The following is a 16,543-nucleotide window of genomic DNA, read 5'->3' as shown; positions in this document are numbered from 1 at the left end:
ATCTTAACCAAACACATTCTCTACTGGCCTCATGGAGCGCAAGAATTTCTGCATGATTAGAAGAGGTAGCAACCAAAGTTTGTTTTGTAGATCGCCATGAGATTGCTGTATTTCCACAAGTAAACACATAACCAGTTTGGGAGCGACCCTTATGTGGATCAGAGAGATACCCAGAATCCGCGTATCCAACAAGATTTGAACCGTTGGAAGGTTCGTACGAATAAAACAAGCCCATATCAGTTGTTCCACGAAGGTAGCGCAAGATATGCTTTATACCATTCCAGTGTCTACGTGTTGGAGCCGAGCTATACCTGGCTAATAAATTTACTGAGAATGCAATATCTGGCCTAGTACATTGGGCTAAATATAATAAAGCACCTATTGCACTAAGGTATGGAACTTCTGGACCAAGTATCATTTCATCATCCTCTTTAGGACGGAATGGATCTTTATTTGTGTCTAATGAACGAACTACCATTGGAGTACTCAACGGGTGGGCATTATCCATATAAAATCGCTTCAAGATTTTTTCAGTGTAAGCTGGACAAGAATACCATTGGGATGATGCTCGATCTGCAAGCCCAGACAATATTTAGTTTTTCCAAGGTCTTTCATCTCAAATTCACCCTTTAAATATTCAGCAGTTTTAATGATCTCTTGAGGAGTTCCAATTAAGTTCATGTCATCAACATACACTGCTACGATTGCAAATCCAGAATTTGATTTCTTTATAAAAACACAAGGGCATATGGGATCATTAATGTAGCCTTCCTTGATCAAATATTCACTAAGACGGTTATACCACATTCGTCCGGATTGTTTCAACCCATATAGAGAACGTCTCAACTTAATGGAATACATGTTCCGTGATTTAGTGTTTGATTCTGCCAACTTGAGTCCTTCTGGGACTTTCATATAAATATTAGCATCTAACTCCCCATACAAGTATGCAGTAACAACGTCCATAAGACGCATGTCAAGTTTTTCTGAAACTGCAAGACTTATTAAATAACGGAACGTAATTGCATCCATAACAGGAGAATATGTTTCTTCATAATCAATCCCAGGCCTTTGAGAGAAACCTTGCGCAACGAGTCGTGCCTTATACCTTGCAATCTCATTTTTCTCATTACGCTTTCTTGTGAACACCCATTTATATCCCACAGGTTTTACACCTTGTGGTGTTTGAACCACAGGTCCAAATACACCACGTTTTTCCAAGGAATTTAACTCAACTTGGATTGCGTCTTTCCACTTTGGCCAATCAGGCCTTCCTTTACATTCATCAACAGATCGTGGTTCAATATCTTCATAACCTTTTATAATCTCAGCAGCTACTGCGAAAGAGAAACTATCATCGATAACCATTTCACTACGGTCCCATAATTCATCATTGCATGCGAAATTTACAGAAATTTCTGTGTTAGGTATCTTTTCCTCTTCAGTGGCTTGTGTCTTTTCAATGACACTTTCATTCTCCGGATGAATTGTAGATTCAAGGTGAATCTCTTTCCCAATAATATCTTCATTAGCGTTTCCATTGGGATTGGGATATACTTTCGATTTTCGCTTTCTACGAGTTGAGTCCTTGGAACCAATGGGTCTACCTCGCTTCAGGCGTGCAGTAGATGATTCATTTGCTGCAACATTGGTTAATCCGATTGGGATATCAATCCTTGCTGGTGTGTTTGCTGCAGGTATATGTGATTTTGTCACTTTTCCTGTATCAGTGAATGCATCTGGCATTTGATTAGCAATTTGCTGAAGGTGGACAATTTTTCGTACTTCATTTTCACTTTGAGTTGTACGAGGGTCAAGATGAGACATAATGGATATGTTCCAACCCAATTCTCGCCGTTCTTCAGGAACGGTCTTTTCTCCCCCTAACGGCGGGAAGAATGTCTCATCATAGTGACAGTCCGCAAAACGTGCTGTAAAAGTATCTCCTGTCATAGGTTCGAGATAACGAATGATAGTTGGTGAATCAAAACCAATGTAAATTCCCAATCGACGTTGAGGACCCATTTTAGTGCGTTGTGGGGGTGCAATTGGCACATAAACTGCACAACCAAATACCCTTAAATGTGATATATTGGGTTGTCTCCCAAAGGCAAGTTGTAAAGGGGAGAATTGGTGGTGGGTAACGGGCCTCAAGCGGACTAAGGATGCTCCATGTAAAATTGCATGTCCCCAAGCAGAAATTGGCAACTTTGTCTTCAATAGCAAAGTGCGAGCAATAAGCTGGAGACGCTTAATAAAAGCTTCAGCTAATCCATTTTGAGTATGGACATGGGGAACTGGGTGCTCAACATCAATCCCAAGTGACATGCAATAGGCATCAAAAGTTTGGGAGGTAAACTCACCAGCGTTATCAAGTCGAATTGACTTTATTGGATAATCAGGGAATTGTGCTCGTAATTTAATTATCTGAGCAAGGAGCCTAGAAAAAGCAACATTACGAGTTGACAATAGGCAAACGTGTGACCATCTTGTAGATGCATCGATTAAAACCATAAAATAACGAAATGGTCCACAAGATGGGTGAATTGGCCCACAAATATCCCCTTGAATTCTCTGTAAGAAAGATGGGCATTCAAAGTCAAGTTTTGACGGAGAAGGTCTAATGATCAATTTCCCTTGAGAGCAAGCTTTGCAAGACTGGTCAATGGACAAAGTACTATGGTAAGGCTTTAAAGGATGTCCATTTGAATTTGAAATAATCCTACGCATCATTGTGGATCCAGGATGCCCAAGGCGATCATGCCAAAGCATGAAGGTCGTTGGGTCAATGAAATTCTGATTCATGATAGCATGGACTTCAACTGCTTTGATGGTTGTATAATACAACCTAGAAGAGAAAGCAGGAAGTGTTTCCAATATACGCCTCTGGCTGTTGATATTGGTGGTAATGCAAAGATACTCCACATTATTATCATTTCTAGTTTCAATATGGTACCCGTTCATTCGAATGTCTTTAAAGCTGAGTAAATTTCTTTTCGATCTCAAAGAGTACAAAGCATTATCAATGAAGAATTGAGTCCCATTGGGTAACAAAAATTGAGCTCTTCCAGAGCCGTCAATTAGGTTTGCAGAACCTAGTATGGTAGTTACCTTTGCTTTTGATAAATGTAAATTGTGAAAATATTTTTTATCTCGAAGAATTGTGTGCGTAGTTGCACTATCCGCAAGACAAATATCTTCGTCAATTCTCCCAAGACGAGGGGATCCATGATTGTTTTCCATGCCTTCAAATTTATAAGAAAATATATATGTATTAAAATGTTGTTCGAAGAAAAATAAATAAATAATAAATAAAACAGGAAAAAAAAAATGTTATTCGAATGAAGTCTTTTATTCGATTTTATTCAATGGAAAAGATCCAAACTAACATGTGAAATGGGGAAAAACAGGAATTAAAATCAGCTCAAACGCGCTCAAACAACATAAAGCGAGGAAAAATAAAAAATAAAAAAAAATTCAACAAAATTAATTGGGGAGTATCCCATCACTAATCATAGGATCAAAAGATTTGCCATCAGTATCAACAAAGAAGTCTGAGACATCAAGGTGAGTTGCATCCACTGGTTCTAACTCTGGTGGATCAGCATCCATCCAATATGTCTCAACCTTTTTTTCCTTTGCCCTTGATTGAGGCTTGGTAAAGATCAACCAAATGTTTTGGTGTGCGGCATACACGTGCCCAATGCCCATTTGTACCACACCTATGACATGCTTCCTCAATCACCCTGTCAGCTGAAGGTTGGGAGCCATTTGCCTTGTCTTGTTTGTTCCACTTCTGGTGGTTATGAGATGCTTGGGTATTTATTGGGCCCAAGCGGTGGCTATTACTATTTTGGACTTGACCATTACGGGTACCCCTACCACGACCACGTCCTCGACGACGGTCGCCATGTGATGAGGTAGCATATGCCTCATGAGATGGTGCCAAGGCAGCATTCACTTCATGGAATGGTGCAGATCCAGTTGGACGGGACTGATGGTTCTGCATCAGAAGCTCATTATTCTGTTCAGCTAGAAGTAGACAAGATATGAGGTCTGAATACTTCTGGAAACCTCGTTCTCGATATTGTTGTTGCAAAACCACATTGGAGGCATGAAATGTGGTGAAAGTTTTCTCCAATAGGTCTGCATCAGTTATATTTTCTCCACAAAGTCGTAACTTAGAGCTAATTCTGAACAGAGCAGAATTATAGTCAGCCACTGATTTGAAATCTTGTAGACGCAAGTGCATCCAATCATGGCGAGCCTTAGGAAGAATAACTGTCCTCTGATGGTCATATCTTTCCTTGAGATTTCCCTAAAGGGCCAACGGATCCTTGACAGTAAGGTATTCACACTTCAAGCCTTCATGTATGTGGCGTCTGAGAAAAATCATGGCTTTCGCTCGATCCACAGAGGATGCCTCATTGCCTTCCTTAATGGTTTCCCCTAGGTTCATAGCCTCAAGATGAACCTCAGCATCATTGATCCATGAAAGGTAGTTCTTTCCGGAGATGTCAAGTGCAACAAATTCGAGCTTTGCCAAGTTCGACATTTTCTATATAAAAGAAAATGGAATGTATTAGAGCTCAAGAAAAATTGTTGATATAGTAAACATAAATATAATCACCAAAACTTCTGGTTTGGGATGTTTAGACAATTTAGATTGAGGAACTTCATGCCTTCAATTATTTTGAATCACAGAAACTTAGGTTCTGATTTGATAAAGGAACTTCAGGTCCTTATCCATTATGAGGATCGAGGAACTTCAGGTCCTGATCTCTTGTTAATAAAAAAAACTCATCATAATATATTGTGTTTAAATAAGATAAATTAAAAACTTAAAAGGAGAACAGAAAGAAAGAATAATAATAATAATAATAATGATAATTGCATACTACTCGTGTTATTAGCTACAACATGCATGTCAACAAGTTTTCAATGAATAGTGGTCATATAACAATAACAACAACAACAACAAAAACTACATGTTCATGCATTCATTGGGGGATACTCTCGGCAATTTAAATCATGTCAAAAACATGATTTCACAAAAAAAATAGCCATCATCGAGTTTTGTATATAAAAGAAAAAATATATATATATATGGATTAACTAAGCTATAGAGAAGAACATTACCAAGAGCTTTCGTGCTGATAACGTGTTATAAAACTAGAGAATATGTAGGGAGAAATAAGAGGAAGAAAGAGACAGTATAATTTGCTCAAATCAACTTGTCTTTCATTCATATTTGGTGCCACTATTTATAGGAGCAGAGATACCTGAATCACCTACCACCCATAATTGATAGGTTACAAATACATTGGTTGGTAGAGTACAAATACATTGGTTGGTAGAGTACAAATACATTGGTAGGTTACATGTATATAATGATGGATATTATTGTGGGCATCCATAACCTATAAACCCATAACGTATGGATTTATAACATAATTTTGTTATAAAACTAGGGGAAATTGTAGAGAGCAATAAGAGGAAGAGAAAGATAGAGAATTTGTTCTATGAACTTGTTGTCTTCATTTTTGATAAGTACCTATTTATAGGCTTACAACCATAGGAAATTAACCCACTAAATATAGATTAAAGGCTACTAATTACTATACTAATAACATATGTTAAAAAACAACAAAAGATGGAGATAATGGGTATAATGGTGGTAATCCACATTCCATGGATTTATAACAAATTTATTGTTCTCTTTATTAAAGTTCTGTTCTGTTATATAGCGTCTTTTGCCCAGAAAGAACAACAAGGATCCGTGGCGCAATGGTAGCGCGTCTGACTCCAGATCAGAAGGTTGCGTGTTCGATTCACGTCGGGTTCAATTCCTACGATCCTTAGAAATTTTTAATTTTTGCATAAAAAATGTCAGCGCTTTGTGATAGATGACTGTTTCTTTTAGACGGTTAGGTTTTTGTTTTTTGTTTTTTTTGGAGGCGGGTTAGTTAATAAGTGAGGAAATTCGCTCAACGATGGTATATGTTGCCTTATATGTTATATATGCAAATTCTAAATATAAAAATATGCGGAATTCGACCATAAACATGAAAAGATAAAATGGGGCATAACAATTTGATAATTAAGCCATCAAGCTAATTTAATCGATCAAATAATACATCTATCTCATCAGAAAGTTACAATTAGTTTTCGTGGGGCGATGTGGTGTGGGCAACTTCACCCCCTCAAATTACTGTGGGAAAACAGTAGCTACAAACTTGAATGAGAATTTGCAAGCATCTTGCATTAATCGCCTACCGATCGTTTGCAGCATCTTCATCTTCCTCCGGTTTCACAAAGAATTCAATATAAGCAATTCGACTAGGTTGCTGATATCCGGCAGAGTCGATACGTGGGTGTGAAGTGGACGGCCTTGCCACTGAAACAAGGTGTTGAACTTTCAGCAATCCACCTCTCCCAATAGTCAACTTGCTTCCTCTATTATCTTTAATTACGCTGCCTGGAATGTTAGAAGTTGTAGCTCTAAGGAACTTGTATTTGTACCTAAGAACATCAGGGTCAGGACCAACACAATTAAGAAGCTAGAAGTGGTGCGGTGGATGTAATGTTCGAAAGCCATATTTAAAACATACTTGTAAGATACTTGACGATCACAATGAAATGCAACCAAAAGATCAGTATTCACATAATACATCAAGTCTATCTGCAATAAAGACAGATTTAGAACTCTGAAATTTGGAACATCACAGTCAGTGATTGCTTCTAAGTTAGAAGCAATATTTACCTGCAAATCCCCATGGCCTTCACCTCTGAAGGTAACAGTAGGAGGAACTGGTTGTAGATTGATCTGGATGCTTGATCCAGGCCACTCAAGATCGTCAATTGCTTCCTTCAACGCTGCAGACTGTTGTTTAGATTAGATGTCAAACGACAATAGGGTAAAAAGAACTTCAATATGAGTCAAGAACATATTCGATATATCAAGAACATTTATATTTGAGTGCAACCAACTTCATATTGTTCAGTGAATACATGAACCCATCCACCACATGCATCATTAATTGGCATCCTTTCCCTCTTCTTTTGTTTTTTGGTTAAAGGGCTAAAATTAGATAACGCCCCCTTGGGTTAGAGGACCTCCCTTTGGTTTTCCTTGTGGCACTCATTACCTCCTTCTCAACAACAGGGTAATATCATAAATTACCCTTGTTTATTACTCTGGATTGATGACCTTAAAGAGCACCGGGGGATACAGCATACGCTAACGGCACACCTCAACTGGAATGCATGCATATCCATTATCTTATATATTTATATATATGCCCAAAGAACTAATTTGATTCGTGATTCAAAGATGGCAGACAGACACACAGACACACAGACAAATGATGTCCAGATAAATACTTCAACTACATTAAACTATCACCCACCTTGACCATTCTAATCTCATTAACCTCAAACTTTATATTTTTGACAAATATGATGCACAACACATATAGTGGCAGGTAAAACTGATAATGAAAATAAGGTGAGCAATAGAAGTTAATTTGAAGATCTTTTGGAGAAGGTACCCACTCATTAAATGGAAAATAGGTTAAATTGAAGATAATATGGATTCTTGTCAGTAACTAACCAATTCTTTATACTTTTAAAACACAAATCTTGGTTTTTTGAAGCAGATATGGGTAGAAAATCGTTTGGCCAGATGGAAATAACAAATACTTTTAAAACAAGCAGATATGGTAGAAAGTCGTTTGGCCAGATGGAAATAGGAAATATGCAATGTGAAGAATGTTTAAGAAGATTTTCAGGGGACGCTTCAGTTGCAACCTTGTTGCAATTGAAGCAGCATGCTAAAGGGCATTGTGAACCAGGTCTGATTTCTATTTTATCCCCATTACATAGAAATTTCAGTAGCTCGTATGTAACCATTTAATTATTGAGAGAGAGAATGATGAAGGAGAGAGCAGTTTGTGCGCTCTTCATACTGAGTATATATGAATGATCATACCTTAACAGTGAAAGTGATTGGGGTGCTCCCTGCAGGTTCAAAATTGTAGTCCCAAGAAACTGTATCTGGGATTCTTGTCCTTATCTCTGCATAAATGCAAGCATCCAACGAATCAACAGACCTAACAGAACATGTAAGAAAACACTGTCATGAAAAGATTTGATTGATTTGTCATGGATTGAAAGCATAAATACAAGGATCATGAACAAGTAGCTAGTGTATTACTATTACAATTGTAGACTTAAGCATCTCCAAATGAACACAACTTATCTGCTATCATATAATCTACTTGGAATATTCAATTGTGAAGGAAAGAAGGGGAAGAGTTCATAAAAGAAGATTAAAAAAACCCAAATGTATTTCGAACTCGAAAAGCAGCAGAAAAGCAAATATAGGTGTGGAGCACCATAAAGAGTTTGTATGACAACACAATGTTTCATGTAATTCATCTGATAAAAGGTACACAACAATGAGGTACAAAATCAAAGATGATTTAAGTAATTTAGTGAAAAATGGAGCATATGAAGAAGAAGAAGATACTTGAGAAGAAGCTGCATGTCGGGCCCCGGATATCGAATTTCTAGAATGCTTGATTGTCCAGGAACTGAAAATGTGTTCAAACAATCCACAAAGAGCCCCAAACTGACTCCAAACCTGGGCCGACCTTGCCCGTTGTATTCATAACGAGTAAAAAGCTACAAACCAACAATCAACCAACCAACCAACAGAAATTTTCTCAGCGATGTCAAAAAATAAAAAAGGCATCTGAATCTGATCTGTTGTCATTTCTTGGGAGCCAAACAGAAACAGGGTGATTAAGCATTTTGTATATACTGTGAGTAAGAAGTGAAAAATCAAGTGAGTGCTTGCAGTAGTATTTTTAGTACCTCACGCTGGAGATAAACTTTGGCCTGAAGACAACCGGTTTCCTCGACAATTAAAACGACGCCGTGTTCTGATAATTCCATGACCGCGTCCTAAATTGCAAAATGGTAAGTCATGAAAAGCCCTAGATATCATAGCAGACTCGTCTTCCACAAAGCATTAAAAATTAACCAACATTCATCTGTGGTATGTGTGAAAATTTTGAAGTTGGGGAGGGACCCACCGACCCACCTGCTGGCGTTTCCATCGGACGGTGGTGAGGGCATCAACCATACCCTGGACGTTGTCAAGCTCGCACACCAGATCAGGGGCTTCTTCTGCCGACGACGACGGCGAGTTCATTTTCCTCTAAATTTCCCGCCACACAAACGCTCTCTCTTGCTCTCTCTCTAACGAGTGTTGAAATTTGAGTAATGGCCTGGCGTTCCTTCTGAAACTATCTTCTAATTATAAGGTCGTTGTCTTTGTTTCAGTAAGCTGGGCGGGAACCTTCCCACCTTACTCCACTGTGGTCATTCCTTTATGCGGAATTTTCTCCTTTAAGCCAGTTTGGGATTGCAGTCACTTTTAAAAAAACGTTGCTTCTGCTATAATACGAATCATTATTTGGCCCACGAACCCATGAGCCGATAGGGGCCCGCCCAGCCCATCAAGAAAAAGCTCGGTCTAACCCATTATTCAGTGAACTAAGCCTGGGCTAGGGTGTTTAAAGCTCAACCCAGCTTATAGGCCCAATCCACTTCAACCCACAAAGGCCCAGTCCAACCCACTCATCAAAGCCCGGCCCACAAGCCCGCTACATATATAAGTAAGGCCAGACTATAATGAGTGGAAAGTTATAAGTCGTAAGTTATAAGGGGTTCACTTTATAGCCATCAGATCAATCCAAAGGCTAGGGAGAATTGAGATAAAGTTTTGCAATCGGGTATGTGAGGAACCCAAACCCGAATTTAATATCCAGCATTGAAGTTGGTCCCAAAAAAAAAAAAAAAAGAGGCAAGTTCGAAGTTTGAACAGAAAAAATCAGTTCGAAGTTTGAACAGAAAAAACCCATCACTCTAAAACCCATAGCTCTGAGAAACTGCTAGGCTCTGAGAAAAGGTTGAAGGCAACGGTTAATGACGGTTGAAGGCAACGGTTGAACGCAACGCAACTCCATTCTCTAAACCCTGAAAAAGTATTTATTTTGAGTGGAAGGGACAAAGGCGTGGATTCCGAAACAGTGAAGTGGCGAAGCAGTGGAAGGGGACGTGTTTGTTGGAAGTGAAAGGTTCCATTTGTGGAGCAAAGCCGCACAAAGACCCCGCACAGACACCTTGCGATTGTTCAATAACCAGCATTTGGTGAGTAATTTATGGAATTTGAGTTTAGGGTTAGAGTAAAGGTTTTCCCCAATTTGTACCATCAATGTTGTTGGATTTGGCATCTCTTCCTTGTGCTTCACTTGCATGTTAATTTTTGCTTGTGTATATGTTAAAAAAATGAATGAAAATCAAGTCAACAACATGTTAATAACATGTCAATAACATATCAATAATGATATGAATAAGATAATGGTGTTGAATTGGAGGAGACCCTCAAGTCAATAACATGTCAATAACATATCTCTGGCGCTAGAATATATATATTTTTTGAAATAAATATTATTTCCCTTGTTGCTAAATTTGCCTGTGAAAAATGAGAAGATATAATAATAAAGTCATGAATAAAAGTGCAAAGCATTTGAAATGAAGGTTGATCCATGATCATAGTGGCTGACTGAAGAAAAAGCTAGAAAGAAAGAAGGATGTGGCAATGGCTTAGCAAACAGATAGCAGAGCAAATGCTTTGCTTTGCTTCCTTCCACTATCTTTCTTATTTATTTATTTATTTTGTGTTGTGTATGAGATGACAATAATTGTCATGTGTGTGAAGTGCAGAACTTGCCTAGATTGCACTCACACTCACTCATGCATCAACCATTGATTGGAGTTTGTATCCAAAAATAAAAAACATGCTATTGGTTGTAATTCACAGAATCATTGCATTAACAGGTATTTGCACAAAATTTGTCATATTGCTTTGATGATGTTAAAGGCTGTGATCAGTAATCCCTATGCGCATGTACTTCATAAAATTTGTAATGTGCCTGGTTGACTAGTTATGTAAATACTAAATACCAATATGATTGTGCAAATACGTGGTGGTAGTATATGTGTTAACGTTATTTCATCTTGTATTTTAGGAAATGGGATCCAACGTGCAGCTGGTATGGCCAGAGTCAGAGGCATATGCGTCACGGGTGAACAACTGCTCACATGCAAATTCAACCCTAGCTGCAATTCGAGCGAAGTTGAGTGCGGAACAATTAGAACAATTCAAGACATCATGCTTTGCCCATCTTCTGAATATAGACAAGATTCAGTTTAGCGGGCAGATTGTGCATGGAGTTGTGTTGCGTCGAGTCGCGGGGCAGGGTGTGAAAGACTTGGATGGACTGAGTTTCTTAATAGGGTGCGATGTTGCTCAGTTTACTCGTCAGGATTTCTGTTTGATCTCGGGGCTTCGTTTTGAGGAAGTGCCTGAAGTTTCCAGTGGAGAAAGTGCTGAAATTAGACTTCAGAAAAGATATTTTATAGACGAAGGAATTACATGCAATGCTTTAGAAGAAGCATTTATGAGGTGCAAAGAGAGAGATGACGTATACAAGCTAGCTCTTGTTTACTTTGCTGAGTTAGTGGTTTTGGGAAGGGACAAGCATTTGAACATCAATGTAAATTACCTGACCCTTGTAGAGGACTTGGATGCGTTCAACAGGTATCCGTGGGGTTCGGTGTCGTTTGACAAAACCCAAGACAGTCTATTTTCTGCACCAACAAAGTATACGAAAAGCTTTGAAAATGAAGAGGGAAGGGAGAAGGGGAAAAGTAAGGTAACGGGAACAAGCCGGAAAAATAAGAAGGGCAAGAAGCATAAGCATGGTGAAGTGCAAAGGGGTGGGTGGAGTTTTAAAGGTTTCACGTATGCTTTCCAGGTACATGGTAATAATGTTCATGTCAGTTATGCTTTGTGAACTTTAAAACTTAAATAATGACTTTTGTCCTGTGAATTGTGTAGATTTGGGTATATGAATTAATTCCTAGAATGGTGGACCTGAATTACTGCAAGGTTGTTGATCCAACAGCTGTCCCGCGTATTTTGCGATGGAGAACGACTACGTCTATGCCCGAGATGAGGAAGTTGAACAATTATTTTTTCCAGAGCAAAGAGGTTTGGTTTGCAGCCCTTGAAACTGTTTATAAGATTCAATGAAATTATTAAGTAGAATGATTGAATATGAATATTGTCTGTATTCTCAAACAGTCAGTTCAATTGCGGGCGCTACGTCCGAGTGAAGAGGAAATGAGACAATCATATTGGAGTTGGCCACAGGATCGCCCTGCTGTTGTCTCGGCAGAGTCAATTCCTTCTTCATGTGCTGATCTTGATGAGTTGAACAAGCTGGTAAGCTTGTTGAGGTCCGAGTTGTTTCAAGTAAAGTGGGAAAATGACGTCCTTGAGTTAAAGGTCATACGGATGGAAAACCTTTTGGACCACTGTTTAGGTCCTCAGTTTGAGCAGGAAGTAAGGAGGGACCTAGCTTTACTAAAAGAGAGGACGAATCGTTGTGCCATCTCACATCTATTTAAGGGATCTGACGAAATGGATGATAGTGAATGGGATGAAGGGCCAAGTAACAGATATGAGGGAGAGGAAAAGAACGAGGAGGGGATTGAAGGGGGTGAAGTGCATAGAAAACCAAGTGAGGTAGAGGAAGCGCAAAGGAAAAGAAGAGAGGGAGAGCAAGTGAAAATAAAAAGCAGCAAGGGAGAGGAAGCGCAAAGAAAGAGCAGTGAGGGAGAGGAAATGAAAAGAAAAAGCAATGAGGGAGAGGAACTGCAAAGAAAGAGCAGTGAGGGAGAGGAAGTGAAAAGAAAAAGCAATGAGGGAGAGGAACTGCAAAGAAAAAGCTGTGAGGGAGAGGAAGTGAAAAGAAAAAACAGTGAGGGAGAGGAACTGCAAAGAAAAAGCAGTGACGAAGGGGAACTGCAAAGAAAAAGAAGTGATGGAGAGGATCCGCAAAGAAAAAGAAGGGAGGGCAAGGAAGTGAAAAGAAAAAAAAGTGAGGAAAAGGAAGTGCAAATAAAGGAATGTGAGGAAGCGGATGATGAAGTTGTTTTGGTTTATGATGACATTGGTGAGAGCACGGCGGGGACAACTGTTGAGTTTACTCTTGGGGATATTGATTTGGATCAACCTACAGCTGTGCTATCTGAGTTGAACGTTTGGTTGAATGATAAAGGTAAAGCTGTGGAACAAGGGGTCCAATTACGAAAGAGAAAGAGGATTATTCCTATGTGGAAGATCATTGAAGCTAGTGAATTGGTGAAAAAAACTGTGCCAGAGACAACCCGACTTCGGATGTTAGACCCAATGAAGGCGATTCCGCATGATGATATGGTGAAATTGCTGAAACTTTGTTGGGAATGGCGCCATAACCCAAAGTAAGTCCCTTGTTTTTTGAGATAGAAGGCATTAGTGTATATATTTTTAAATTGTTGTGATCTAAAACTTTGTTATATTCACAGTTTAGTGATGCAATTTGGCCACGTGGAAGCTGAGATTGAATTCTTCGCTTCCCTCGTAAAAGCTGACGGTTGGCTGACAGGAGATGTAAGTTTAATTGATTATGCATTTGTTTTAATGTACATAGATTATGAGATTGACCAGAAAAACATGTGCAGCACATTGATTTGGGGTTGTATCTCATCCGGAAGCGACAACAAGATTTGGAGGTTGTAGAAATATCGAACTGGACAACGACCGATGTATTTTTCATGGTATGTCATAGGGCTTGACCAAGTGCAGTTAATAATTACAAATTATCCATACTTGCTTTGTGGAGGTGTTTAACCATTGATTGTTTTCTATTTCACAGAATCACATCCATACTTGCTTTGTGGATAATAAAAGAAAAAAAGAGCAGGCTGGGTGGAAAATTAGAAACAGTTTAGTGAACGTTGTAAATGGCAAGGTTCCGGCGTGTGGGGTGGATTGGCAGAACGTGTATAAGGTGTATGCCCCTTGTATGTTGACGAAGCATAAGCATTGGGTGGCTCTAATGATTGATCTGGTTAAGTGTGAAATCAAAGTGTACGATTCAATGGTTTCACTTATTCCAGATGAGATGTTAAAGGAAGAACTCGCCCCGCTTTCAATTACGATTCCAAATCTTCTCAACTCCATCGACTTTTATGAAGAAGGTGTTTACGCAAACGACTGCAGCAGAGATTGGTGGTGTCCATGGCCAATAGAACGTGTGGATGTTCCACAACAATCTAATCAATGAGCACAACTTTTTCTTTAATTTTATTACTTGAAATTGTCAATTACGTTACAATGTCATTACTTGAATTGATCGAGTTCTTGATTTGCTTCAGAGGCGATTGTGGCATGTTTGTGTTGAAGTACATTGAGCTTTTGAGCGCTGAGATTCCGTTAGCTACTTGCACCACGCAGAACATGCCCTTTTTCCGGTTGAAGTTGGCTGCAGAGATATTACGGGGAGATGCTTACATGCCATGATAGTGGTTGAAATGGGTTCAGGTACGTGATGATTAAATTGGTTTTGGAAATCTCCAATTTGAAAGTCATGTAAATACACAATACAGATCCACGGCTCCTTTTCGAATTCTACCTCTGCTCCTCAATTCTTCTTCGTCTTTCTCAATCTTAGTGTATTTTTGTACATAATTTTAAGTTTAAGTTATTGGACAACAATTAGAACCAAAATATTATTATAGCGGATGCATGCTTTCATTTTGATTAATGTGATACTACGCTACGTTTATTCTCATATTAGGCTAAATGTATACAGTAGCTGGATGCAGAGCATAGACAGAAAAATGAAGAATCTGAAATGGAGATGCAGAGGCTTAGTGAGGAGAAAAGTAAATGGATCTGTAAATCTAGTGCACGTGGGCAAATGTAAATGGATAGGCATATGCGTTTTTGAAGTTAGGCACATGCCATTCCCATACATAGAATGTGCATCTGGAGTGTAAAGTTTTTTTGGATTTAATGAAACAAACATCTCTGTAATATTGCCCTAACTCTTTCACGACATTTACATAACCTTAACCAAACTGCATTGAATTGGGATTGGAAGACTGCATATGTGAACAATGACTGATGGCTTTTTAAAGTGTATTACATTATTGCAAAGTAATATGTCATGATTTATCCAGCCACCATTCCAAATATCAGATCCCAATCTTTAAGCCGTTCACCATGCCTTAATTTAATCGCAATGGGTTGCGTGTGTATTGATTGTAATTCTGTAAGGGAAATAGGCGGCTATGCCCTCGCCTCCAATGTTTTATTCAACCATGCCCTTTTTATAGAAACACATGCGATATACATGCAGTAAACCTTCAGTAAACATTCAGTAAACCGTCAATAAACCTCAATAAAACTTCAATAAACATTTCCCATCTGCAATGCTATAAAAACTTCCTATTGGTTCCGTACCGCCCATCGGGTTTGAATCCCTCTTTCCTTTATAATCGGTTAATAAATTCGTTGATTTTCTTTATTTTATTGATCTTGGGCAGCTCAGTAGCATAAAAGTAATGTATATTGGTGCATCTATATTGCTTGTCTATTGCGTCTATATTGCTTGTCTATTGCGTGCATAGCATACATTTATTGCGTGTTTATTGATTGTTTATTGCTTACGAAGGAAATAAACAACAATACACAGGCAACAGACAAGCACTATACACGCAATACACATGCAATCTATACGCAATAGACATGCAATATACATCAGTCCCTAATTTCACCATCCATAAGGGAGTCGTATCGATTAGGAAATTCTACTGAATAGTTGTTCTTCCTACTAATAAACAATCAATAAACCTTCAATAAACATTCAATATCGGACAATAACATGCGAAATACATGCAGTAAACAATCAATAAACCTTCAATAAACATCCAATATCCGATAAATAACATGCGATACAGATGCAGTAAACAATCAATAAACCTTCAATAAACATCCAATATCCGATAAATAACATGCGATACACATGTAGTACACAATCAATAAACATCCAATATCCGATAAATAACATGCGATACACATGCAGTAAACAATCAATAAACCTTCAATATACATCCAATATCCGAGCAATAACATGCGATATACATACAGTAAACAATCAATAAACCTTCAATAAACATCCAATATCTGCGCTATAACATGCGATATACATGCAGTAAACAATCAATAAACCTTTAGTATACGCCAATAAACAATCTACCTATTTCAAGAACAATAATTTAAACTCAATGCCAATCCACCTATTTCAAGAACAAATATTACAAAATGGGTTTGAAAACTCATTGGTGGTGCGTGCAACATGTCTTTTTGGGGAGAACTTTTACAATCCTTGAAACTGTGCACTTAATTGGTCATTAAAAGAACAAATAATATTAAAATTGATAAAAGTAATAAAACTAATACCAAGTCCTTAATGGACTTCAGCATATTCAGCACCGTAGCATCATACGTGTCATCTGGCTGTTCTGCTTGAGCGGAAGTTACATCAACCCATTCAAATCCATTGCAACTGGTGGCTCCCTA

At 38.5% G+C, this 16,543-nt stretch overlaps 2 protein-coding genes, 1 long non-coding RNA gene, 1 other non-coding gene and 1 pseudogene across 5 annotated transcripts; 3 read left to right on the top strand and 2 right to left on the bottom strand.

Moving 5' to 3' along the window:
- Positions 1-3,622: 3,622 nt before the first annotated feature.
- Positions 3,623-4,747, bottom strand: LOC110764233 (uncharacterized; annotated as a pseudogene).
- Positions 4,748-5,773: 1,026 nt separating this feature from the next.
- On the top strand, positions 5,774-5,845 carry TRNAW-CCA (transfer RNA tryptophan (anticodon CCA)). The gene has a single exon. It is a non-coding gene; the product is annotated as a tRNA-Trp (tRNA).
- A 247-nt stretch (positions 5,846-6,092) lies between these two features.
- LOC110756512 (PCNA domain-containing protein) lies at positions 6,093-9,379 on the bottom strand. 2 transcript variants are annotated; one of them, XM_021957949.2, is made up of 7 exons: positions 9,099-9,379; positions 8,878-8,967; positions 8,531-8,685; positions 7,991-8,111; positions 6,764-6,883; positions 6,612-6,682; positions 6,093-6,522 (listed from the first exon to the last, which is right to left on the bottom strand). In XM_021957949.2, the coding sequence occupies exons 1-7, from the start codon at positions 9,120-9,122 to the stop codon at positions 6,273-6,275; spliced, it is 831 nt and encodes a 276-aa protein (XP_021813641.1). In that variant the 5' UTR covers positions 9,123-9,379; the 3' UTR covers positions 6,093-6,272. The 2 variants fall into 2 exon arrangements, with proteins under 2 accessions (XP_021813641.1, XP_021813640.1); XM_021957948.2 differs by having other exon boundaries at positions 9,107-9,379.
- Positions 9,380-11,102: 1,723 nt separating this feature from the next.
- On the top strand, positions 11,103-11,785 carry LOC148294790 (uncharacterized). The gene is made up of 2 exons (XM_088251900.1): positions 11,103-11,671; positions 11,761-11,785. Exons 1-2 carry the CDS (start codon positions 11,103-11,105, stop codon positions 11,783-11,785), a joined length of 594 nt encoding a protein of 197 aa, XP_088108026.1.
- Positions 11,786-13,463: 1,678 nt separating this feature from the next.
- LOC148294789 (uncharacterized) lies at positions 13,464-14,234 on the top strand. Its single transcript, XR_015835455.1, has 3 exons — positions 13,464-13,567; positions 13,639-13,734; positions 13,833-14,234. It is a non-coding gene; the product is annotated as an uncharacterized LOC148294789 (long non-coding RNA).
- Positions 14,235-16,543: the final 2,309 nt, after the last annotated feature.

The sequence above is a fragment of the Prunus avium genome, chromosome 4, assembly GCF_965620075.1.
Source record: "Prunus avium chromosome 4, drPruAviu1.hap1.1, whole genome shotgun sequence".
Lineage (NCBI taxonomy): Eukaryota > Viridiplantae > Streptophyta > Magnoliopsida > Rosales > Rosaceae > Prunus > Prunus avium.
Note: the sequence above shows the minus strand (reverse complement) of the source record. Positions and strands in the feature narration are given on the sequence as shown.